General features: G+C 46.4%; 1 protein-coding gene across 1 annotated transcript; it reads left to right on the top strand.

Annotated features, from left to right (window-relative positions):
• The first annotated feature begins 524 nt into the window (after positions 1 to 524).
• NDST2 (N-deacetylase and N-sulfotransferase 2) lies at positions 525 to 24267 on the top strand. The gene is made up of 13 exons (XM_009947321.2): positions 525 to 1517; positions 8681 to 8768; positions 8943 to 9097; positions 10607 to 10792; positions 11197 to 11325; positions 14835 to 15017; positions 15813 to 15909; positions 17174 to 17297; positions 18794 to 18968; positions 19222 to 19392; positions 20752 to 20861; positions 22126 to 22228; positions 22388 to 24267. The coding sequence occupies exons 1-13, from the start codon at positions 525 to 527 to the stop codon at positions 22511 to 22513; spliced, it is 2640 nt and encodes an 879-aa protein (XP_009945623.1). The 3' UTR covers positions 22514 to 24267.
• The last annotated feature ends 319 nt before the right edge of the window (positions 24268 to 24586 follow it).

Here is a 24586-nt window from a genome sequence, read left to right as displayed (position 1 = left end):
TGATGCTGCCCACCTAGCACCTGCTGATCCTGCCATTTCATCTCAAACCTGTTAAATACCATGAATCCATACTGAGAATTGACTTTTTCTTTTTAAATTGCAGGATGCAAAGAGAAGGTGCCATCATGTGAATGCAGAACAGCTAAATGAGAAACAGGGTACCTGGGAAGGCTGAGCTGAAACTGCTTGTGCACAAGATGACAGACTGATTTGCTGTTGGAGACGAGATTCGGGAAACCTCACTCCTCCAAAAGACTTTCCTGAGTGAGAGGAGAGGAACAGGAGAAAGCACACGAAAGAGCGATGGGAATTGAGGGCCATGGTTACTTGAGATAAATGGCAGATCCCTGGGAGTCTAGCCTTGTAGCTGTTTGCTTTAGCTTTGTCTCGCTCCACAGCTACTCGCTCCACAGCTACTCTTTCTTTTTTGCGAGCTGCTGCTGGGTGCTGCCACGGCAGCACTGGAGATTTCAAGAGCAACGTGGGTGCAGAGTGTGAGAGGGGGGTGGGCAGCCCGCCTCACCATGATTCAGTTGTGGAAAGTAGTGCGGCACGTGCGACAGCTGGAGCTCCACAGGTTGATCCTGCTGCTCATTGCCTTCAGCCTGATCTCCATGTGCATCCTAGCTTACTACGTCACCAACAGTCCCAAAATCAAGGAGCCACCACCCATGCCCTTCAGTGACTGCAGCAACCAGCACCGCATCTTGATCCCACCACAAGCCAGCTGGAGGCTCACGAAATCTGTGGACACCTCACGCACAGATCCTGTGGTGCTAGTCTTCGTGGAAAGCATTTATTCCCAGCTGGGGCAGGAAATAGTGGCCATCCTGGAATCTAGCCGGTTTAAATACAGGACAGAGATCGCCCCTGGCAAAGGGGATATGCCCACCCTGACAGACAAAGATAGAGGACGCTACGCTCTTATTATCTATGAGAACATCCTTAAATATGTGAACCTAGATGCTTGGAACCGAGAGCTGCTGGACAAATACTGTGTTGAGTATGGAGTGGGGATTATAGGCTTTTTCAAAGCCAATGAGAACAGCCTTCTCAGTGCACAGCTCAAGGGTTTCCCCCTTTTCCTACATTCCAACTTGGGGCTGCGGGACTATCACATCAACCCTAGTGCTCCCCTGCTTTATGTCACCCGTGCTAATGAGGTGGAGCAGGGTCCCCTGCCTGGTGATGACTGGACTGTGTTCCAGTCAAACCACAGCACCTATGAGCCAGTGCTGTTGGCTAGCACAAAGTCCTCGGAGTCCATTCCTCACCTGGCCACCCACAAAGCATTGCATGCCACGGTGGTGCAGGATCTGGGTCTGCATGATGGGATCCAGCGGGTTCTCTTCGGCAATAACCTCAATTTTTGGCTGCACAAACTCATTTTCGTGGATGCCATTGCCTACTTGACTGGCAAGCGCCTCTGTCTCACACTTGATCGCTATATCCTCGTGGACATTGATGATATATTTGTGGGAAAAGAGGGCACTCGCATGAAAGTGTCTGATGTAGAGGTAAAATCCCCAGATTAACTGCAGGCCCCAGACAAATTTCTAGTGTGTGTGTGGTATGCCAGGAAAGTCAAGGTTATGTTTCATTTGAGTGAAAGAATTGATTGGTGCAATTGTTCTCATCTTAAACAGAGAATTAACCTGCAAAAATGCTGAGGCACCATATGTGATGCTGTCAACAGTTTTGCAGGTTTAAATGGAGCATTTTGCATTCTCAGACCTGTAACTGGCCTCTCTGAATTTTAAGAGGAGGATGTCTATGGTGGTGTGTCCTGTGTCCAAACAAGCATATGCAGATTTCCTCTGTCAACCTATTTGTAGCTGGAAACTGCCTTTCAAAGGGAAAAGGCAAGTTGTGTTAGAATAGAATAGAAAAACTGTATTTATTATATTATTATTTATTATGATATGTATAAACTGTATATATTATATTGCAAAACTGTAGGCCAGTCCGTGCTGTGTAAACTGCTATAGTCTATGTTTTAGCCATCTAGCTTTTCACAACATAGCCAAATTGGGAAGAGAAAGGTTATCTCTCACCCTTAGTTACATCCCCCTCATATCCTCCAGCAGCAGCCCCATCCTGGACAGGGAATATCCAAAAATTCACCAGGGAAATGTGCTCAGACCAAGCCTTCATGAGAATGGTCTCTGTGGCCTCACAATTGGGAGAGATGCCGTCTTTGTGGTTTGCTTTCCTTGGCAGTTCCTTGAGTAATACAGTGACCTGTTAGGAAAGGATATGGGAAAGGCACAGAGAAAGAGATTTTGTGGAGGAGAGGGAAGCAAGACAGGCAAAGGAGAAAACAAGTAGGAAGAAGGTAAGAAACTAAGTGCCCCTTCTAATTCTCTGTGTCCTTAAAAGTATGTGATAAAGTGTTCTCCTAAGTCTGTGATATGTGTACATATGCTGCCTCATGGAGCCAGGGGCTTGCCTTTGTATCTCCCTCGTCAGTTCTGGTTTGTAGCTGTTGAGGCAGTTGCATTGCCTGTTTCTCCAGGTGTGCTGAGGTTGTCCCAGAGGTCTGTGGCCCCAGGCCTGTCACTCTGGATTCCCATTTAGCACTTGCTGTTAGGTGGGTCCTGGATGGAGTTCACTGGGTACCAGCCGTGATGACAGTAAGCCTGTGACAGCAGCTGCCTTAGCATGTTTCCAAAACAGCTTCAAAGTGAAGCACACTTCAACCTTTCATCCAAGGACACAGAACATTTGGGGCAAAGGTATAAAATAAAATACCATTGTACGTGCGCATCCTGTTACCTGAACTGAACCTCATCATTTCCCAAGAGCACTCTTCCACCTCACTAGGTGTCTTACCACCTTTTCTACATGTTTTATGCATCCATGCAAGACATATCTCAGTTCATCTCCATTTTTTCAGGTCTTTGAGATTTTAAGTTCTGCTTCTGATCCCAAGTTTAGCTTGGGGAAGAAGAAACCCTTGCATTCTGTTTAGAGCTAGCTTATCTTTTTAATTCATTTGAAGCTGCGTGTCTGAAGCACCTCTAATGGCGTGTCGTTATTTACTTGCTTTATTCTGTAATAATTCTTTAGAGCCATGTTTGACCATAACTCTCTAATCAAACAGGTATAGAAAAGTGGAACAGTTGTATGTAATACTTATTGAAGAAAAGCGCTAAAATTGTCTTTGTTTCACTGCAGTGTCCCTGTGCCTTGAGGTGCTGAAATGCTCTGAGAGATTTTTTTTTTTTTTTAAGGATCACAATCTTATCCTGGTCCTCAGCAGGCCCTGCACTGTCTAGTCCAAACCGGCAGAGATCCTCACCTGTGTAGTGTTTGTGCAGTTTACAGACCCATGTGAGAAAACAGGAGATACGTGGACAAAGCTCTTGGTAACAAAGGCTGCTCTAGTGATGTTAAAAACAAACCCAGACAAGATAATTCCAAAAGATGCTTTGCTTGGGTTTTAACAGGGTGAAATAGAGGAATAATCTGTGATCAGTAAGCAGAGAATCTCAGGCAAAGCAGATAAAACCCAGATTTATCCATTTAAAAGAAGCTCTCTGATTGCAGAGCCATGAGAGGTTAATGAATTTTTATTTTTTAAAAGCGAGAAATAACTACATGGATTTGTTGACAGCCTCTTGCTGTGGGGAGAGAAGGGGATATAATAGTGACAGAACAGTTGGCATTTTCTTTGGCCTTTTATATGAAAGCTCTGTTTCAGGGCTGTTATCTCAACACACAGCTCCTTATCTTAAAGCTTAGATTACAGTGGTCAGGGTAGCGCTTTGAAGATTGGATGTTGTGTGAAGGTATAAAATTGACTCTGCTGTCCCAGTGAGCCTGTTTGCCGTATGCAGGTCCACGTTCAGAGAGCTTCCCATCCAAAATGGCTATTAAAAGAAAGTGCTGAATCTAATTTGATCAAATGCATGCCCATGGTAGATGTTCTGTGTGAGAGGAGAAATGTTTTTATTTGTGATGCTTAAAGGAGAGCTGAATAGCTTTCTTCTTTAACAAGAAAAAAGGAATCATGCTTGCTTTTACTTCAAAGATGATAACCCTTGAGCTCTTGTTTCTGCTGAAGGGCTGCAGCAGGAGCTTGCAGTCCTCAATTGAAGTGAAACAGTTGGAAATTGCACAAGGAAGACGTTTTTCCTGTGTAAAGTTTACCAGAGTTAAGCTACACATAATTAACAAAACAAAATCTCAGAGAATCCCTTCTCTTCTTAATTATTCCACATTCAGTCTCTTCTAAAATCGTAATCCTCAGAATTTACCAAACCTCTGTGGAATGGCCAACAAAGATGAGCTGTTTCTAATGCAAAAGGATCTGGCTTTTAGGATCGTTCCTGGTTGTCTTTAGCTATGAGGAAAGAAGATTAAGTAGATGAGTTTTTGCCTCTTTTGCTGGTAATCCCTACAAGGGCATAAATAGTGAGCAATCATTGCTACCAAGTCTGAGAGCAAGCTAAGTGAAAATCAAGGACGGTAGTTTCATTTTGGGTTACGAATGCGGAGGGTCGAAGAGACAGAATCTAATGAGGGTGGCTGTCAGCCTTTCTAAATTGTAGAGTATGGACTTACCTGAAATGAAGATACTCAGCAGTTTCTGACTCCCTGATTCTAACATTGTAGGGGACGTGGAAATACCAGTACCATGGATGCTTTCTCTTTTGGCAGCGCTGTTTTGAGCTATGGTGGTGCCACTGCTGGGCAGTGAGAGAACAGCAGAAAACCCTTTTGAGAATGTGCTGCCCAGTGTCCACAGGGGCACCCTCTATGAAGAAGGTGTTTCTGCAACACGTTCCTAGTATGCTTTGCACGAACGTTTGAGAAGAGGCGCTCTGCTTTCTTTGTCCATTTTTTATCATGTTTCTCTTCATTTGTCCATGTACTGTTTTTCTAGCCTCGCAGTATCCTCTCTTCCCAGCATCTGACTCTCAGCCTTATTTCCCCCTTTTCTTTTGCCTCTTTTTAGAGGGACCTGAAATAGGGGAGGTAATATTTAGGTAATTTAGGTAATATTAAAATCTCTGCAAGCAGTTCTGGAAGTTAAAAATTGCATAGCTAGAAAAAGCAGAGTTGCCTGAAGGTTTAGCCTTGTGTTACTGTGATGCCAAAGGCATCATGCCATCTAGAAGAGGATTAGGTCATAAAGAAGCAGCTTAAAAGAGGGTGCAGTCAGAGTGCTGTGGCTTCCCCTGATCTCTTCCTTGGTCCTAGAATTTTATCCCCATTGAGAGAGTTTTTGTCTTTCACTGAAAGGCATCAAGAGCTTGTAGTGACTGTTGAGTAAATCTTTGCAGATCCATCAGTGAGATTATATAGAGTTTTTTCATGTGTTGCAACAAAAGACACAATTTGAAAATTTTTTCACCTAACATTTTCTTAGAGGTAGATATTTATCATCATTTGAGATTATAAAAAAAGCCTTTATTAAAGTGATGGGCATCGAACATGGGACTGAAGCTTAGAACTTTTTTGCATTGTGTCCAGAAAGGTGCATTGGAATGTAGATGTCTGTCATTTGGGCCTGCAGCATGGCTGCCCCAAGTCAGTACTGGAGGCTTCCAAAAATACAAGTTGTGAGTTGCAGAGGGTATTCTCTGATAGACTGTGACAAGTGTGAAGCAGGCCTGGCCTTGATGTGGCTTATGAGTTCTGGTGGCTAGTGCTGGGAATCTCTTGGAGGCCTCATCTGTTCCTTCCTGGGATGAGCCTTGCTGAGCTCTGGCAGGGAGCTTAGCTGGGGAAGGGGCCTTTCTGGCTAGCTAGTGGGCTTGGCTGCGTCTTGGAAGGATTTTTGGAATGGAAGATAGAAAATATAAAACAGAAACAGTTGGAGGGATTAGAGGTGCAGTTCTCTAGGGGTAGGAACTTTGCTTTTAGAGATGGGTGGTAGCTAAAATGCTAAGTCTTCTGTCCCGTACCACATGAGCAACTAGATTTCTTAAATATGCACGTGGACATATGTTTGCATCTGGCTGGCTATTTTATATCTTAATGGATAGCCTGCTCCACAATTCTTGATTGTCTTTCATTTAAGAATCTCAGAGCACATTATGGATGTAAATGAAATGCCACTTGAGTCACCTGTAAGATATTAGTAGTAATATATTTTACTCGGCACCTTAGTGTCTTTCATCCTGTGCAGGTCAAACCTGTGCCATGCCACCTTATGGATATGGCTGTGGAAAGGACCCAGCATCAGCAGAGGGATGGCACACAATTAGCAAGAAACCCACCAGGAAAGCAGGATTCTATGGGGCTCCATAGTCTCAAGAATTTCTGGGGCCCCCACAGTTCTTCCCTGGTCCCTTCCCGGACACAAAGGATTGCTGCCTGCGGGAGCAGGGCTTTTGGGGATTTATCATCAGACAGATGTGTCGTCATGGTAACCCCAGACAGGCTTTAAATCTCCCTCTGTGCAGAGGAATGCTAAGCCTCTTAACCGCTGTCTTTCCTCCCTCCACCTTCCTACCCGGGCTTGAGGAACTGGACGTGCCTTTCAGGGCAGCAGAGAGAAGTGGTGAGGCTTGGGACAGCTCTGAAGACAAGGAAAGAAAGTGGCGCTTTCCTGTCTAAGATGCTGAGCGTTGTGTTCAAGGTGCTGGTCCCAAATTTGATGGAGTATTGTCATCCAGCTGTGTATGTTTCTCTGTAGAGATGCACAGCTCTTAGTCTGTGCTCCCTGATGTGTGGGATGAGTCGTTGTGTGTTACAGGGTTACGTGAGGGGAACTTGACCTCTCATTGCCTATTCTGGATATTGTGCAGCAAAGGAAGCTTCAGCCATCAGTGCTGCTAGCATATCACCTTTTGAAAGCACTGTCTACATTTGTGATAGGTTCTGGAGATGTCATGTGCCATACATTTCTCAGAATACTACTGCTAGGTGGGGACTGGGGTAAGGATGTGGTAGGCATGTGGCCATGGAGGAGCTGAGATTTTTGAAATTTGTCCCAGTCTTCATTTGATGTCACTGTTGTGTGGATGTGAGGAGGAGGAACAGGCAATTAAGTGTATCTTTAGGGAAAAGTCTGAAAGCTTGGTTCCCTCAGAGGGAGCCCTGAGAGTGTCTGCAGCATGGCAGAAATAATCTGTCTGGTCTTCCCACCTTGCCATGTGTGATGCCAGGTCATGGGCTGCCTGCCTTGGGAATAAAACTGCCCAACTTCTTTGGTTCAAGATATGTTTGCAGTGGATGGGTGATGGAATTAAATTACAGAAGTCGTCATTATTGAAATAATGTGATGATCAGTGTTTTGATATGTTAGTGACAGAAGTCATTTGTCAGGGTATCCTAAAGTGGTAGGTGTCAAGCTGGTCCCTCCATGGAATGAGCCTGCGTTTGTGAATGCACTTTCACCACCTAAGGATCAGTGTGCCTTAACAATGCCTATAGAGCGTGAGCCATGTGAAGGCAGTATTGTAGTGCTCTTTTGTTCTCCCTGGGCCTGGGGAAGGGCAGCTCATGCAGAAAGATCTGCCCAGCGCGGTTTGAAAAGTCTGTGTGCTTTCTCCAGTATTATGTGCCAGGTTGCTCGTGTATTTGCATAGAGCCCAAGTCTGCCGTTGAGAGGTCATCACCTTCACCTTGGTGGAGCCACTGATCCATTGTTTTCTTAGAAAAGCTATTGAAATCTGACTAACTACCTGGGCAAGGACCATCGCTGTCACCTGTCAACAGCCCTCCTGCCAGGTCCTTGTTTAATTGAGAACTTTTCCCATTGGGAGCTGCACTAGTGACACTTTCCCCGAAGCATGCAGGTAGCAGCAGAGCGTGCATCTCAGGGCTTCTCTTTATTGTTTTCCAGCAGAAGAAATTTGGCTCGAATTGGTTTGTGTCTTACTTGTCTATGACATACTGAGACTCTGGGGTTTTTGTTTTCTGTCAAGGCTGTCGGCTGTCTTACTCTGTATGCTGCTGGACCCTGGGGTTTGTAGCACAAGGCTCCTTCCCTTTGGCTATAGCAATTACTTTGGACATTTAAAGCAGACACAAGTGAGCAAGAGAGAACCTGTAGGAGATGTGATGACTGTGAATGTCAGCTCCCCCAAGTTCTCTCTCCAGAAAGCAGGAAAATTTCCTGCTATAAAAGGATTTTGGCACTTCCAAAGGACACAAAGCCAGGGATACCTCCCTGCCATGGCAGGACTCCTTGCATGTGTAGTTCTGCAAATACACCTTTCCTCTCTAAATAAAAGCTCCTTCCCTTTGGATCACTTAGTGACTGTTCACGATATTACTGACTTCTCTTCCTTCGACTGTGCACCATGTGCTGCCCCATCCTCCTTTTCATTAACACATAGGCTCAGAGAAAGGGCAGAGGTTCAATAGCAAAGTCCCAGCCAACACAGGAGAGGGAGTGTTGAGGTTGAACCTGGAAAGAGTAAGGGATCTGTTGCTTGGAAGTGAGATTTATTGTCCCTTTGCCTTAGTACAGACACTCTGGGTCCTTCACATTGAAGTGGAGAGCATCGTCTCACTATGGTTTTAAAGTGGCATCATTTAGTACAGCAGGACTACTTCCACTGTATGTGGAGCACTTGGCTACTCTGCTTCATTCTACAGGCAACAATGCCTTAGCCCCACTCCCTGTGATACCTCTTCAAACTGAGCTGGGCACCAGTAGAGCACAGAGAAACATTATGGGACTGCTGATTGTGAACATTTCTTTTTCATTTTATTCAAACAGGCTTTACTGAGCACCCAGAATAAGCTGAGAACTTTAGTCCCAAATTTCACCTTCAACCTGGGCTTCTCAGGGAAATTCTACCACACAGGTAAGTCCCTGCCACCCCTTTGTCCCAGTGCCTGTGTGCAGCCGCCACATCCGTAGGTGTGCGGGAGTGTAACACATTAGAGAGAGCATGATTCTCTGTTGGAATGACTCGGCTGCTTTGAAATATTGAGCCCCTCTTTTGCCGTTTTTGCACTTCCTTTTCTGCTTTCTGTAGGTACAGATGAGGAAGATGAAGGGGATGACATGCTGCTCAAACACAGGAAGGAGTTCTGGTGGTTCCCTCACATGTGGAGTCACATGCAGCCTCATCTTTTCCACAATGTCACTGTTCTGGCTGAGCAGATGAAGCTCAACAAACAGTTTGCTGTGGTAAGGGGCATTGCAGTTTATTTACATTACAGTACTAATCCTTAAACATTCTTCTCCTGGAATAGCTGTTCAGACTCTGCTGAACCCAAATATGAGTCTAGTAACTCAGCTGCGTTTAAGAAGGGCAGTTCTGAAAGTTTAAATTGGTGCATGGCTCCTGCTGCCTTCAGGCCAGAAACACCATTCACGTGCCTGCCTGTGCAATGGGAAGTGTTTCCTGGCACCTGCATGGCCCCAGGCAGCTCCTCTAGGTTCCAGGGTGCAAATCTCAAGGCTCTTGTTTGCTGAGGTGTGAACTTGGAGTATTACCATCCAAATCCAATTAATTTACAAACTCTGGCAGTGAGAAAGCAATTCCTTTTCCATCCTTGTTCACCGTGGTTTTGTAAGGAAGTCACTTGTACCGGCAGTATAAAATGCTCTGTGTGCTAATAGCCCTGCTTCTGGCCTCCCCAGGCAACACTGAAGGAAGTTACTTACCTAGAAAGTTCAGGGGAAATTCCCTGGGTTTCGGCAGAAGGGGGGGAGCCTTGAACATCCTACATTGTTGGAACAATGTCTGTTTGATGCTTACAGCTCAAAGATGAATATAGTGTACATATTTCTCTGAAAAGAAATGTCCTCTTCACCTCTAGTTTGGTTCTTTTGATGGTAATCCCCTTTGGAATAGCAGGCTGCTGTCTTGTGTTCCCATGACACACACAGATTAGGAATGATCTTGAGTTCAGAGCATAGTTGCAGCATTATAGAAACAATTTAGGCTTCTCCTTTTCCTGGTTGAACAACAGTGCAGTGTTTTGCAAAGAGACAAAACACAGAACACAATTACACATGTTTAACGTGAAATGGGCTAGCAGTAGAAGGAGGAGGTTGCCGCTTCATTTAGGGGCTCTGGTTTTATTGTACACCACCAGGGCAGAGCTGTCATCATTCATATTGTTACCAGAACCATATAGTGGAATTAAAAACCATGAAATTCAGATGTTTCCTGCCATTTTACTGTAGCTCCAGGCCCCATATCTTTACCCTCAACAGTGTCTTGCTTCATGTCTGCTTTTCTTTGGATTGCTAGAAACAAGACAGAGCCCAGACATCATCTTGCTTTCCTTCTATATCAGTTTAGGAAATTTTGTTTTCCTCCTCTAGTGACTCAGACCTCAGCATTGTGGGAGTCAGATGTGTCACTTAACAGCATTGATTAGTTTGTAGTAACCAAGGAACCTGACCTGAGGCTTGTGAATTAATCTGATTTGTCACACTTACAGGCTACAAGACCATTCTTACAGCAGCTGTTACCAGTGCTGGACGTTCTTGTTGATATGGAATCACCCTTACATTTCTATAGATGCATAAGACAAGAAGTATAAGTAGTATTTCAGGTTTCCCAATCCAGAGAGTTTTCATGTTACTCTGTCACCTTGCTCCAATTTGTAGTCTATTGCTAAATATGATCCTTATTAAAGGTATTAGTTAAATATTGAATAATCAAGCTGCATATTCTGCTTCCAGGAGCATGGGATTCCCACAGACTTGGGCTATGCTGTAGCCCCCCATCATTCTGGGGTTTATCCTGTCCACACGCAACTCTATGAGGCATGGAAATCCGTTTGGAGTATCCAAGTAACGAGCACAGAGGAATACCCACACCTACGGCCTGCCCGGTACCGGCGTGGATTCATCCACAATGGAATCATGGTAAGCACAGCACAGCTGGCCAAGCAGAGCCCACTTTCCTGCCCAAGGGACAGTCTCCTAGTGACCTGTATCAGGAACATTAATCTTAATATCACCAGCATTTCCAAAATCATTAAGTAAAACAAAGAGAAAAAACTTGGCTAAAGCCACTTTCTGTGTTTCTCAGTACAATTCAGAGGTCAGTATTGAACGGAGAGCAAAACCAACCACAACAAGAATAAGTTGAGATCCCACTGACTTTGTTTGCACTGTGAGTAAATGGTTGGGAGTCAAGAGTCTTCTGAACCTATGTTGCTTATGTCCCTTACTCTTTCTAGTGATCCACAGAGCGTTGCTTTGACATGATGTGTAGAATCTGCTGCATCTACCTCTTACCTAACTTTGCTTTTCTCCGATATTGCCAGGTTCTGCCTCGACAGACCTGTGGTCTTTTTACTCACACTATCTTCTATAATGAATATCCCGGTGGCTCAAAGGAGTTGGACAAGAGCATTCGTGGTGGTGAACTCTTCCTGACGGTGCTCCTGAACCCAGTAAGCTCATCTGAAAGGGGACTCAGTGCGTGGGTGTCTCAGCTTATGTGCCTGATGTGGGTAAGGACTGGATCTTACAGGAGATTCAGTATAACCAGCCATCACGGTGCGGGTATCTCCTGTGTGATGCTAAGGAGATGTGAAAAAGAGGGCCAAGGATGTACTTGCTAGTTAATGCTGCTTTGCTTTACACACTGCCAAGGAAGCGTCATCAGTATTGAGTGTTGACAAGTGCAACACTCTGCAGATGGAAACTAGCCAGGGTGACATGCTGAGTGTGGCCCAATGTAGTGGGTGTTACCTAGGCTGCTGCATCTTCATGAATCAGAAGTGAGATGTGCCTTGGCTCTTTCTGTTCCACGCACATCTGCTGCCTGTTGGCTTCTCCCCTGGTTCACTGATGAGTTGTTCAGAATAATTGCTTTCTCTGGGCTTTTGTTATGAGGTGTTCTCCCCTTTCTTTCAATGTGTATACACTTGAAACAATTTCTGTGTGCTTTTTTTGTAATGTAGCTGTCACCCTCAGTTTGGGAAGATTGTGCTCTGGTACAGGATGAGCTCTGTTGGCGCTCTGTGGTGACTTCTAAAACTTTCAGGCACCTTCAGATGCTTCCGATGTTTACGCTTTTGCTTCGTTTTGGCAGTGGAGCATTTCTCTCTCTGTCAGCAGTGGAGTACTGCGCTGTAAGCTCCTCTTCATTGCTTGTGTTTGCACAGTGACTCAGACCCTTGCATTTCTTCCCTCACTGATAGAGCTGTCTCACAGACCTGATAGAAAGCTGGCCAGCCCTGAAGCCCCAGCAGTGATCCGTAGCAGACTTGAACCAGGCTCTTTCAGTCCTTTTTGGTGCTTCCTGCTCCTTTTGAGTGGATATACCTGCAGGAGTCTCCAAGCCTGTATGTGTATGATTAACTCCACAGTGCAAACAGAAGATGTTTGATCTTCTGACTAGTGAACAAGGTCTGATGTCAGGAAGGAGACTAGCTGTTGATGTTCAGCGGACAGGCTGATCACTTCTCACAAACACTCTTGCTCAGACTACACAGGCAGGTTGCTGCTGTGCCCACAGCTGCTTGTAACATATGGCAAGCATGCTCATACCCTCCTGTTTTCTGTATTCTAGGCTCTCTGTGACTTTTCCTCTTATCTTTCCTCCGTGTGAAGGAAGGGAAATCGTGGCATGCTGACAGTGGAAGGGAGGGGGAGAGGAGGGAGGTGTTATTAGCAAGCCAGTCTCCAGGGTCAATGGGTGTGGATGGGAGGGAGGGAGAGAGAGATGGGACTTGAGTGTAACTTATGTCAGTAGTGCTTAGAGCTGTTTTGGCAGCAGTAGCTGTGACAAGGCAGAGCAAGCTGCCAGGCCTTGTTAAACAGTGCATGTGTGTTACAGGACATGACTGCACGCTCAGAAGTACAGGGAAATGGCTCTGTGGTTGGGCTTGATTTGTCTTCCAAATCCAGTTGCTTGGGACTCTCTTCAGGTGACAGCATTACCTGCGTGAGCCATTTTACCAAATGTAGTCAGTCTTGAGACACAGTGCAGGCTTTGTTTTGTTCGGGAAATCTTGAAGGGGCCCCAGGTAGTGACCTACGTCCTCCCTGCTGTAGTACTTCGTTTAGGCCAGTGAGCCACACACTTCGTGCAGCAAATTTTTCCTCTTAAGTGTTTCACTAACAAGACAAAAGGATGAGCCACGTTTGCTGTCACACCACCTTCCTGGTGTCTCCCAGAAGTGGGGAAAATACAACATGAGACACATCCTTCTGCCACCTTATGGGCTCCATGGCATTGACCTGCAGTTACACAGAGGATCTTTCTGTCCTTTTCTCTGTGTTGTATTTAGCACATCCTTTTTACACAACAGCATGAAGCACACATTACTCTTTGAAGTGTAGGTGCCAGAGCCTGTCTGGCAGTGCCTCTTTGTGAGCTCAGTGGGAAACCAGAAGTGAAAAACTCACAGGTGGACAAATGTGATAAATCTTTAACTGCTTACTTTTCATGTGTCCCAGAGTACTACCACTGTTTTCTGTTGCCTGCTCAAAGACCCTGGGGTGTGAGCACCTTATGGACAGGATTAAATTCATTTCACAGTGTCTTGGGGATGGCTCAGGCACAAAGAGCTACTATCAGTACCTCTGTCGCACTGACACTGGGCAGAAAACTGAATTCAGACTTCCTGAGTGCCAGCAAATGTCTTCATCCCAAGACCATCTGTCTCCTGCTTCCCCCTTTTGCTCTTCCCCTACTGTGAGTGGGAAGGCCATTCCTGCCCCCTGCCAGGGAAGCCTGTTGTTGCCTGCTGACCTTACCTGGCATCATCAGGGTTCAGCCCTGAACGGTGCTCTGTGCAGCAATGGGTGCCCCTGCTGTGACTGAGGTCTCTTCCTCTCCCTGTACTAGCAGACACTGGGCAGGGAGCGCTAAATCATCCACATAGTCATTCTTCCATTGGCCTTAGTGTTCTGCTTTTGTTTTGCTAACTTTGTGTCTGGGAGAGTGCTGTTGTGTTACAGGCACTGGGATGCCCAGTTCCCTGGGACTTGTCAAAGCCACACACCAGAGTCAAGCTGACAGTAGTCTTTTGCACTCTTTTCCAAAAGTTAAAATACTGAAGAATAGACAGGAGGGAAATGTGTCTGCTTGAGAGAAGAGATGGCTTGGCAAGGCAGAGATGGCACACCAGCTCCTGAGCACTGCAGTGCTGAGGGGGCTCCCATGGGTGTTCAGTGCCACTTTGCCCAAGAGTTTACATCCTCAGGCTCAGCAGGACATTTTACAGGGGCTGCCTGTGCTGAAGGCTCTTGCAAGCTAAAAGCTTATCAGCTGGTGTCTGTTCCTAGGACAGGGTCCTAGTGCAATGTCTCTTTGCAGTCCCTGATCAGATCCTTAGGTACGCTTGTTTGTATTTTAAAGTGTGAATTGCCAGTCTTTCCTTTACATTTGAGGTGTCAGCTCCAAAGTGAATGAAAGCTGACAGGCTGTGGGCCTAGAAATAACTCCTGTGAAAACTGTCCCTTTACTGCTGTTCCCTGACCTGCTCCCCTGCTGTAGCAGGCACTGCAGCTGGAGAGATTGCCCTGGTTGTGCCTGGGGAAAGGAAGGGAAGCTCCTGTTTTCCTGTGAAAGAGCCTTTGCAAGGTTTTGACTAGGAGGGAGTCTCTGACAAACCTTGTTCCCCTAAATGTCCCAGAACCACTTGAATGGGATTTTGAAACTGTTCTGGACTCGTATCCAGGGCTCAGTTATCAACCCCCCCACCATTCCCAGGGGTTACCAAGAGGTCTGTATCCCTCCTTTCCTGAATTCCTCCTGTCTTGCAAGCACTACATTTCTTTTGTTTTTTTCATCAAGGCAGTGCCACATCCTCACAGATAGACAGTCATCAACCCAGACAGCCAGGGCAGTCTGAGATGTGAACAGCCTCTTGCTGATAGTGGAATCGAGCTAGAAGAAAACAGTACTGTTACCTGTTTTACCAGTATCCCACGTCTTTCCTATTTTCAGATCAGCATCTTCATGACTCACCTGTCCAACTATGGGAATGACCGTCTGGGACTGTACACTTTTGAGAGCCTGGTCAAGTTTGTGCAGTGCTGGACCAACCTTCGCCTGCAAACATTGCCCCCTGTCCAACTTGCGAAAAAGTACTTTGAAATCTTTCCCCAGGAGAAAAATCCCTTGTGGCAGGTGAGAAGGCAGCTTTAACAGCTCCTAGGGGTTTTCCAAGAGGTATGTCCCACGTTCAGTGTGGCAAGACTGCTGATCCAGAGCACAGAGGACTAACGCACAAGGCTTTTAGGTTTAACCTTTGTGGCTTGAGGCTACAGGTGGCAAATTGCAAGGTGGAATGGATGGGGAGAAGGACACAGTCAAAGTGTGAGCTTAGGGACAGGGATGGCTGTCATAAGTGACTGGGGGGCAGGCTTGCAGGCATTTGGGTCATTAAAGGGCTTATATTAGAGTAAGCTGCCCTGAAATGTTAAGTGTTTGAGGAAGAACCATGTTTGGTGCTGGAGGAGCTTGCAGGCATGTTAATGTGATTAATCTTAAAGTAATTTCACACTGCAGAATTCATGTTCATTAAATAAAAACATGCTTATTCCATTTTATCCCAGTGCAGCAGCTCTCTGCATGGTGATGAGCAGATGAAATTAACTGAAGGTGATAGAGTTGTCTGTCTGCCAGAAGTTCACAGATGCTGAGCTGTACTATCATGGTGGCCCAGCCCAGCGTGGCTACATAGGGCAAGGCCTGTGGTTAACACTCTCAGAGGGACTTTGGCTCATGTGTCACTTTGGAGCTTTTGAAAACATTCCCTGTGTTTTTACTTAACTCTTCTTGATGTCTGGCAGAGCAGCAGTGTGGCTGTGAAGTGTTCTTCATATGCTAATAGCGCTTTCCCAAGAGGGCTTGCCTTCCAGCTTTTCCTCCCCTTTCCGTTAGCTCCTGTGGTAATGCTTAATCCCATCACTTGTGCTGCAGAATCCCTGTGATGATAAGAGGCACAAGGATATCTGGTCCAAAGAGAAAACATGCGATCGACTCCCCAAGTTCCTCATCGTGGGACCTCAGAAAACTGGTAACGTGAATACTTTTCTAAAGATAAGATTGCAGCTTCCATCTCATTCCTCCAGAGAGGAGAGCTGGAAAGGTCTGTGTTGTAGATCTGTATGGCTGCCCTTTGTGCAAGCTGCCAAATGGCAGCAGAGGACATTTCAGAGAATCTCAGATTTGTTTTAACCTAAATCTGGCGAGTCTGTCAGTACTTTGCACCCTGGCACTTTGCTTGCCTCAATCCTGATTTGCAGAGAAAAGCCCTGGCTGCAGAGTTGTGTTTTGGCTTTTCCACGTAAGCTCAGACCTTAGTGTGTCACAAACATAAGCTGTCAGCAGGACTAAACACACACATTTAGCAAAGGTTACGATGAATGCCCCCCGGTGCTTTTATTGCGACAGATCTGTGTGCCCACTGTGTGCTCCATGTCACTGTCAGTGGGAGGTAGAGATCATCTTTTGTCTGACCTCTTAACTGCTGTGGCATTGCGGTTGGCAGTGACACTGCTGTATGTACTGTACTGAGGAGTCCCTTCTAGGCTAGAAGGACTCCTCAGTACAGTTTGGCTGAGAGATTTTGCTCTCTTCAGCCAAAGCCAGGTCTTCAAACCTTGGCTTTCTCTGGAGTGCAGTGAAACAGCAGCCACCAACCATTCACAGCAAACAGTGATCCCAGCCTTGGGAGAAAGCCATGCTGCTGTCTCCTGCCTGTGTCACTTTGAAGTTCTATTGGTGTGTGTGCAGCATGAGCCTGCCTGTATCTTGGCCCAAGCTGCCTGCAGTGGCACAGTAAGAAAACCCTCTCCCGGCTGATTTATCTGTGTGCTGAGCAGGATTATCAGGTTTGGCTGGGTAAAGGGAAAACACCTACAGCAGCGGCAGGCTAGGTTGTCCCTAGCACATCTCCTTCCCAAACATGTGATGCTGTCCTGCAGTGCCCAGGCCACCTCCCGTTGGGCAGGTATGGGTTCTGCCACATGACAGTGTGGCTGTGCTGCTAGGGAAAAAGAGGCATGGGGGTTGCCAGCATGGGTGACAGCTGTCATGCTAAGGAGGTGGCATAAATCAGCTGTATGAGCTGAAACATGGGATGAACTGCTCAGTCACGTTCAATCCCGAAGTGCTTGCTGTCACTGCTGTTGTAACCTGCATGAGTTAAGGGGTGCGTTAGCCACACGTGACAGGAGTGTGCCCATCCGGGGACTGTTTTTTTGCAGTGCAGGTAAAGCCTTTCATTCAGGCAAGCATTATGTGTGACCCAGGTTCCTGTTAACTGGTTCCTGTTGCAGGCACAACAGCTGTGCACTTCTTCTTGACCATGCATCCAGCTGTCACTAGTAACTTCCCAAGTCCATCCACCTTCGAGGAGATCCAGTTTTTTAATGGACCCAACTACCATAAAGGAATTGATTGGTAAGAACCCTGACACGTGTTCTTCTCTAATAATGTGTCTTCTGCTGAGTCTCTGTATGTCCACCTCAGCTGCCTGAGTAGCATCTCTATTTCTGAACAGCTGTTTTCATTGCTGTTGCTCAGCTCATGTTCTCCATTTTCCTGCTAACCCAACTGCTTAGTCCCAGGAGCAGGACAGGTAGTTTCTGATTTTACTGACTGTTCACCAGGAGACTTGTAGGCATGACTTAGCTTTAAAAACTGAGACTTTGTTGAATGTACTGCTGTCATGCCGTTTCTTTTCCTTTGACATGCAAAACAGGCGACAGTGTGCTCATTAAAAAGTTCCTCATGGTTTCAGAGTTAGGACACATAGTACAGAGGGGACAACCTCCCTACTGTTGTCCTGGGCTCTTCAGACTTAGAGCCATCACTGCATTCCTTGCACTGGCTCCAGTGTCCACATGTGTACCTTGGTCTTTACCTGTAAAAGTATGCAATTACCATAAAATGCTGCCACCTGACAGGGCAATTCTAGTGTCACTGTGGCACTATTATGCCATTATGTTTCCAGGCAGAGAAGTTTCAAAGGTGTTTCTTGCTCAAAGCATTAACTTCAGGTCGCCTGTGGCACTGCACCCCCTCCTGCATGGCTCTCAGGGACGGCTGTGTGGCAGTAGGGCATTCTGCCATGGGATTTCTTTGCCCCTGAGCTATGGGAGATTTTGTCTGACTTCTCTGATCATCCGTTGGTACTTGAGCGAAGCTCACACGAGTCAAGCAGTACAGAGCAGTTGCACTAGCTGACAGATAGGCCTAGAAAGCCTAGGCCTTTATGTGCATCCCCTGGAAAAGTCATCCAACTTGATTTGAGCGTAGCATCACATGCAAGAGGAGAATCTTTGCGTTTAGCATAGAATTTGAGTTTGTTGTACAGCTTACATTTCAGCAGAGACCAGTCTTCCAGTGCTTTACAGTGCCCTGTCCCCCCATTACCCTACCCTCTACCCTACCATTACTCAAATGTCTTGCAGTTTCCTCATTACTAATTTGACAAGCTCCTGTGAGGCAGAGCAGAGTGCTTTACCTGGCATCTCAGCTACGGACTGAGGTACAGAGAGACAAGTGACTTAGGTGGGTTTAAACAAGCGGTCGGTGGCAGGACAGGCAGCTGATTCTGACCTTACTCTTGGACAAAACCTCTTTTCTGCTAGAGCTTGTAACTAGTATTGTACCCTCAGCCTATTCCTTCCACTGCCCAAGGACTTGGGGAAACACTCTCAGCAAAATACTTTCTTACCCTTTTATCATCTCCAGCTTTCTATGTCGTGCTCCACCACCCCCTTCTGAGCCATGCCTCTGCCAGCTCTGCGCCCATTTGCCCATTCATTGCAGTACTGGGGAGGTGCAGTTGTTCCACGAACTGTGTCTGTTGAAGAGGAGCAAGGGCATCACTTTGTCGTGTGCTGTTTCTTTGTTGGGCCATGCTGCTCACCAGAGTCCCGTCTGTTCGGCAGGTACATGGAATTCTTTCCCATCCCTTCCAATGCCAGCACAGACTTCATGTTTGAGAAGAGTGCCAATTACTTTGACACAGAGGTGGTACCAAAACGTGGTGCAGCCCTGCTGCCTCGAGCCAAAATCATTACTGTTCTGATCAACCCTGCTGACCGAGCCTATTCATGGTACCAGGTAACTTCCCTGCGCTGGTCCGCGGTTGAGGGCCAGACAGATCTTCCAGTGGGGTGAGGCAGCAAGCCCAGGGCAGCAAGCCCACGGATCCGTTTCCAGAGCGGGGCTGGAGGACACTATGTAGGCTGCCTGCGCGGTGCGGGCAGAGTTACAGAGGCATTGGTGGGTGGTTGTGCCGAGTCAGTGGGGTCTGCACAGAGATGTGTAAGGTGGACTTTTGTGTTCCTGCTCCTAAGTTCAGCTTGTTTTTCAGCACCAGCGTGCTCACAGCGACCCTGTGGCGCTTAATTACACCTTCTACCAAGTGATCTCTGCGAAATCCCAGGCCCCTCAGGAACTGCGCAACCTGCAAAGCCGATGCCTGCTCCCTGGCTGGTATTCAACTCACCTAGAGCGCTGGCTAACATACTACCCCTCGGGGCAGGTAGGAGGTTTGGGAGTAGAGGCTCTTGTGGCGCTCCTTGTAGGTTTAGTGGAGAACAGAACGAACTGTAACAAGGGCACATGCTGCCACCCCGTGCCCTGCATGGTCTTCCTTTGACCTCCTGGCTTGTCTTTTGGAACAAGAGCCACCACTCCAGTTATGAGTCAATAAGAAATCAGGCTTGACTACTCCAATTTCGTACTTTGCTGTATTTGTAAAAGTAAATGAGTGCAGCAGGATACTGTGATCTCCCAGAGAGCTTCACAATATTGAGAAGTTCAGGAAGAACTGCAGTGTTGGCACTCCCTTCCTTTCATCTTGGCAGCCTGCAGCCCAGGGGCCTTCTTCAGGCCCAGTAGGTGTTCAGCTACTTGCTGCAGTTTCATTGCTTGAGAGAGGTGCTCGGACTCTGCCACTTGTTAGTTCCTGTGTGGTGGAGCCTTTAGCTGTCCGCTGAAGGGAAGTTTCACTGCAGAGATGTCAGGATTCTGTGTTTTGTGTATAAATTTGCAAAAAGTCAATCAATAGACAATATAAACCATTACTGTCTCTGAATTCCCAAGAAATTTAGAAACTGTCTAATACAGTGTGAGTCAGGACATGTTTTTTCAAGTTCCTTTCTGCTGCTGGCGTTATCCTCAGTCTATGATCCAGCAGAGGCTTATAATGCCCATTTAGGCTCTTACTCTCTGCCAAAGGATCAGCCTAAACTGTGCATGACAGACCTGCCAAGACTAAGAGGACTAAGAGAGACATGGAAAAACATTCTCGGGCTTGTATCTCATTGCCGTACTATTCCTGGAGGTTACTGTCGTGGGGAGTGACAGAGCCAGGCATGCCATCTTGGTACTTAGTGTGGGTCAGGGCCTCCTACCTTCCCCAGCCTTCAGTTCACGGGACTAGTTTTCTGTTCTGTTCTTTGGAATAGGTAATTTATTAGCACAACTGGTGTTCATTATTGTCTACTATACATGTAACAGGAGAGTAATTTTAGGTTACAGAAGCCTACTTAGCACAATGGCTGCTGACATCTAAAAAGAGTACGTGAGGTTTCCAGAGACAATCTGTAAGTCATGCTACTGCTGGGCCTTAGTGCTTAGTCACGGGGGTTGGCCAAAGGCTTTGTTAAGCAATGCCTGTCATGACCTCCTGTTTTGTGGTACTTGTGGCCCTCATCGTAACGTCTCTTATCTGGTGACAAACAGGCCATGTCGCCCCACCATGTTCCTCTACAATGAACGGGCTTTGGCAGCCTTTACTCACACCCACAAAGGTCAGGGGCAGTTCTGAGCTCCAGCAGGCTCATGGGTGTCATTCAGCACGAGCTGTCAGAGGCTAAGGTGGCTGCTGTCCTTTCAGCTTCTCGTTGTGGATGGTCAGGAGCTGAGACACAACCCTGCCTCTGTAATGGACAACATCCAGAAGTTCTTGGGAGTTACACCACTCTTCAACTACACCCAGGCCCTCAGGTAGGGAAATCGGTTTTTTTGGGAGGTCGCTTTCTTAGCCAGGTGTGATACTAATAAACACTTGACTGGCAGAATACTTCTTATCGCTGACTACAAGACCTGCCAAGGTTTCAGAGGTACGCCTAACCCTAAAACTAGGTTCAGATAGTATGAGGTACTATGCTGAGACTGGAATCATAGCTTCGTCTTTCCAGAAATGACAGGCAAGGAGTGTTCCTTGGCACTGTCATGGAGAAGCATGAAGTTGCTCATGGCAGCAATTAGGATCTTTTCTATTTGGTCTTTGCAGTTTCAGAAAAGGTGCTGGAATTATTAGGACTCCTTATGTGCTGCATTATACCTACAGCTGACAGAAAGTAGAGGAGGTATGATAAAACAATGTGTGACAAGCTGCTCATATCTTCAACCAGAGGGAGATTAGGAACACATTGCACAGTTTTCAGGTAAAGAGCCTGTTATTACGGAAGACATGGACTTGACAGGTGTCCAGAGCTACCTGAGGCACTAACTCGGTGCTACTAAGCTGAAGGATGTTACCTGCCCACAGCACAAGTTCAATTAACCTGAATAGCATAAGTGCTAGTGGAAACTCTGCAAGTCCACTGTAGATCCTGAATATTGTTCTGTGCAGCTGAAACCTGTGTTTTCATGTCATCTCTGCTATGGGGTGATGGTAAGTGGACTGTTTACAGTAGTGGTACTGGCTGGACCCCAGTCAGCCAGGGTCAGAAAATAAATGGTATTGGTCAGCTTGCCTCAGAGTGTGGTAGAGGTACTTGCTCAAACCTCAAGCTGACCTTTGGCCAATTGAGGGGACATGACAGACCAGACCCAGACATGGTTCCCAGCATTGCCTTATACCTGTGTTTTAGGAAGGAAAGAAACACTGAGTCTTTAAACGGTCGTGTCTCTAATACTGCTCAGCTATAACAAGGAGATTTAAAAGAATCTATATATGCTAAAACATTATTATCCACCCCCGCACCCTCTCCCACCTTAACAGACAAGCTGTAACTCCATGTTACCTCTGAAATTTGCATAAAGCTGAAACAGTCACGGTTGTAATGGATTTCTTGTCAAAGTACTCAAGTGCTAAAAAAAAAAAAAAAAAACAAACCAAAACAACCAACCAATACTACAAATAAATAAAACCCAAACCCAATTTGTAAAGCACTGCAATGGGAAATACCTGTGGGTTACTTAATTACTGCTGCTACTTATTGGGCATGTGGACATAACTTTTAAAGACAAGTATCCTTTTCAGATATGATGAAGCGAAAGGATTTTGGTGCCAGCTGCTAGATGGAGGAAAGACTAAATGCCTAGGAAAGAGTAAAGGAAGAAAATACCTTGATATGGATTCCTCGGTGAGTAACTGTCTTAGATCTGTTGGCAGCAAGAGTTGCAGAAATATCCCAGCAAACCAACCTGGATTTTCCTAGCATCTGCGTCCTAGGTGACCTATGGAGCATGTGCTGAGGGTAACATTTTGTTTCACACTAATGCGGTCTGTATTTTTCACACAGTCCCGGCTGTTCCTAAGAGACTTCTACCGGGAGCACAACATGGAGTTATCCAAGCTGATGAACAGACTTGGGCAGCCCCTTCCAACCTGGCTCCGAGAGGAACTGCAGAACTCCAGCTGGAGCTGAGAGGGACTCCCTTGCCCCCAGTGCCATTGGGATGTGTGGTGCTCTGACGCATGCTATGATGCCATCTCTTGTCAAGCCAAAACAATGGGACAAATGAGCAGGAGCAGAGAAGGTGCAGGTGGAGCCTTCCCCCCGCCCCGGGGCAGGGGTGCTGCGTGTGCAAGTCACATTCTTGAGTATTAACAGTGTGTTACACTTGGACTTTTGCTTACAGGAAGGCTTTGGAATGCCTGCTCTGCTCTGAGCAGGGGAGGGAGCACAGTTTTAACACTTGGTTTAAATTAGTCTCCTCAGTATATGAAATGGGCACTAGCTGGAGGGTTAACGTGTTACTCCTCTGAGTCCAGAAGTGAAGACTTAAGAGGCAAGCTGCTCTTGACCCCACTGCTGAGAAAAGAGCAGCAGCTTAATAAAAAGGGAAGCTAGTCCAGTGAACCCCAGCTTTTATCCAGTCGTCTATGTGGCAACAGCAAGGTACAAGAACACCTTGTTCCTCCCCCTGCAGGGTGCAGCAGGCATGATCATTACTTACAGTGCCACTGTGCGTGGCTGTTGGGGACTGCGCTTTCTTGGAGACAGAGGCAGTAGACATAAGACTTCCTCTCCCTATCTGCAGCACTGTTGGGGTGATAGAGCATCCAGTGACTTTGGTCAGTGGGCAGTTGGAGATAAGGCAAAGCTGCAGCTATTGACATGCAGAATTGATTTGTTATCTTAGGGAAAATACAGGGTGAGTATTTCTGTGCAGGGACTTCAGCCATTTCAAAAGATAACCAAGGAGCAGTATGTCCCCTTAGAGCACTTTGGAGGCATGTGCTAGTGCAGCACAGCAGCTGGGGGAGGCAAAGCTCAGGTATTGTAAAAAAAGGCTGATACAGCTGACTTCATTCCCCATGTTTGATCAGCTTAAAAAAAAAAAAAAAGGCCAACATTTTTCTCTTTCCAACAGCTCCAGGGCATCTACCACACATGCTGATAGCTAGCACCTGTTTTAATCCCCTTGCAGTCCAACAATCCAAGGAAAAAAGCAAAATACAGTTATAAGTAAGTATCATTCAGATGTAAGGGGAAGGCTTGGATTTAGACATGGTTTCCTGTGTCCAAAGGGGCTGTTTAGTTTACTGCTTCTGCACGTAGTCAAGTAAGTACACTAAGGTGCTTTGCCTCTTCCTGCAGCTGCTAGGTAAATATTCTCAGAGGAAACCCTCCACCATGGTTGTACATGTTTTCTGTCGCTGAGCCAGGGGCTGCTGGAGTTTGTGTGGGCCACCTTCCCTCCCTCCCAGGCACAGGTGGTCCCTGGAGAGTGCTGCAGTTCCGGAGAACAGGAGGGCAGGACCTGTACAAACACAGGTTATAGAAACATCCACAACTGTCATGAGCTCCTTTTCTCCTATCCAGAGAGAAGTTGCTTCCACCAAGCTTCTCCATTGAGCCTTAGGTATTATGTTTTTCTGAATGAATGGTGCATTTACTGTTGTATGTAAGTGTATATAGTATGCAATATAGTATTTTATTTCATGTGCCCTTGGAAAGGGTTATTCTGTGCAGCCAAAAAAAAAGGACAAAGACTAGAAACCCCTCTCTCGCTCCTGGTAGAGAGAAGAGCCTGACTTCCTGCACTGGATTCATGTATAGCGTCATTCACATTGAATGATAATGAAGAAATTCTTGGCTCTCGAAGCTGAGCACAAGTGTCTAAATAAAGGCTAGAAGTAGTAGTAAGTGGAGATTCAATAAATGTACTACTTATTTTTCTTCTTTGTGATGATTTGGTGTGATATCATGGACCCTAAGCTGGCAGAAGGGTAAGAATAACTGAAAAACCTACTCCAGGCCTTACAGCTGATATCTGGGAGGGCAACAAATGTGTTTAACTTACGTTTCTAATGACACAGAACCAGTGGTCCAAGGCTTCTTGCTCTGCAAGTGCAGCTGTAGGCTTGCAGAAGCTGGCACAGTACCCAGCCTGTAGCAAGCGACTCATTCTTACTGGTTTGCACCAGCGATGACTTGGGCCATACCTGGCTACTGCAGTGGCTGCTGTGCCACAGCAAGAGCGTGTGGCTGTGC

The sequence above is a fragment of the Leptosomus discolor genome, chromosome 6, assembly GCF_034619465.1.
Source record: "Leptosomus discolor isolate bLepDis1 chromosome 6, bLepDis1.hap2, whole genome shotgun sequence".
Classification (NCBI taxonomy): domain Eukaryota; kingdom Metazoa; phylum Chordata; class Aves; order Leptosomiformes; family Leptosomidae; genus Leptosomus; species Leptosomus discolor.
The sequence above is the reverse complement of the archived record's forward strand: the minus strand, read 5'-3'. Positions and strand labels throughout refer to the sequence as shown.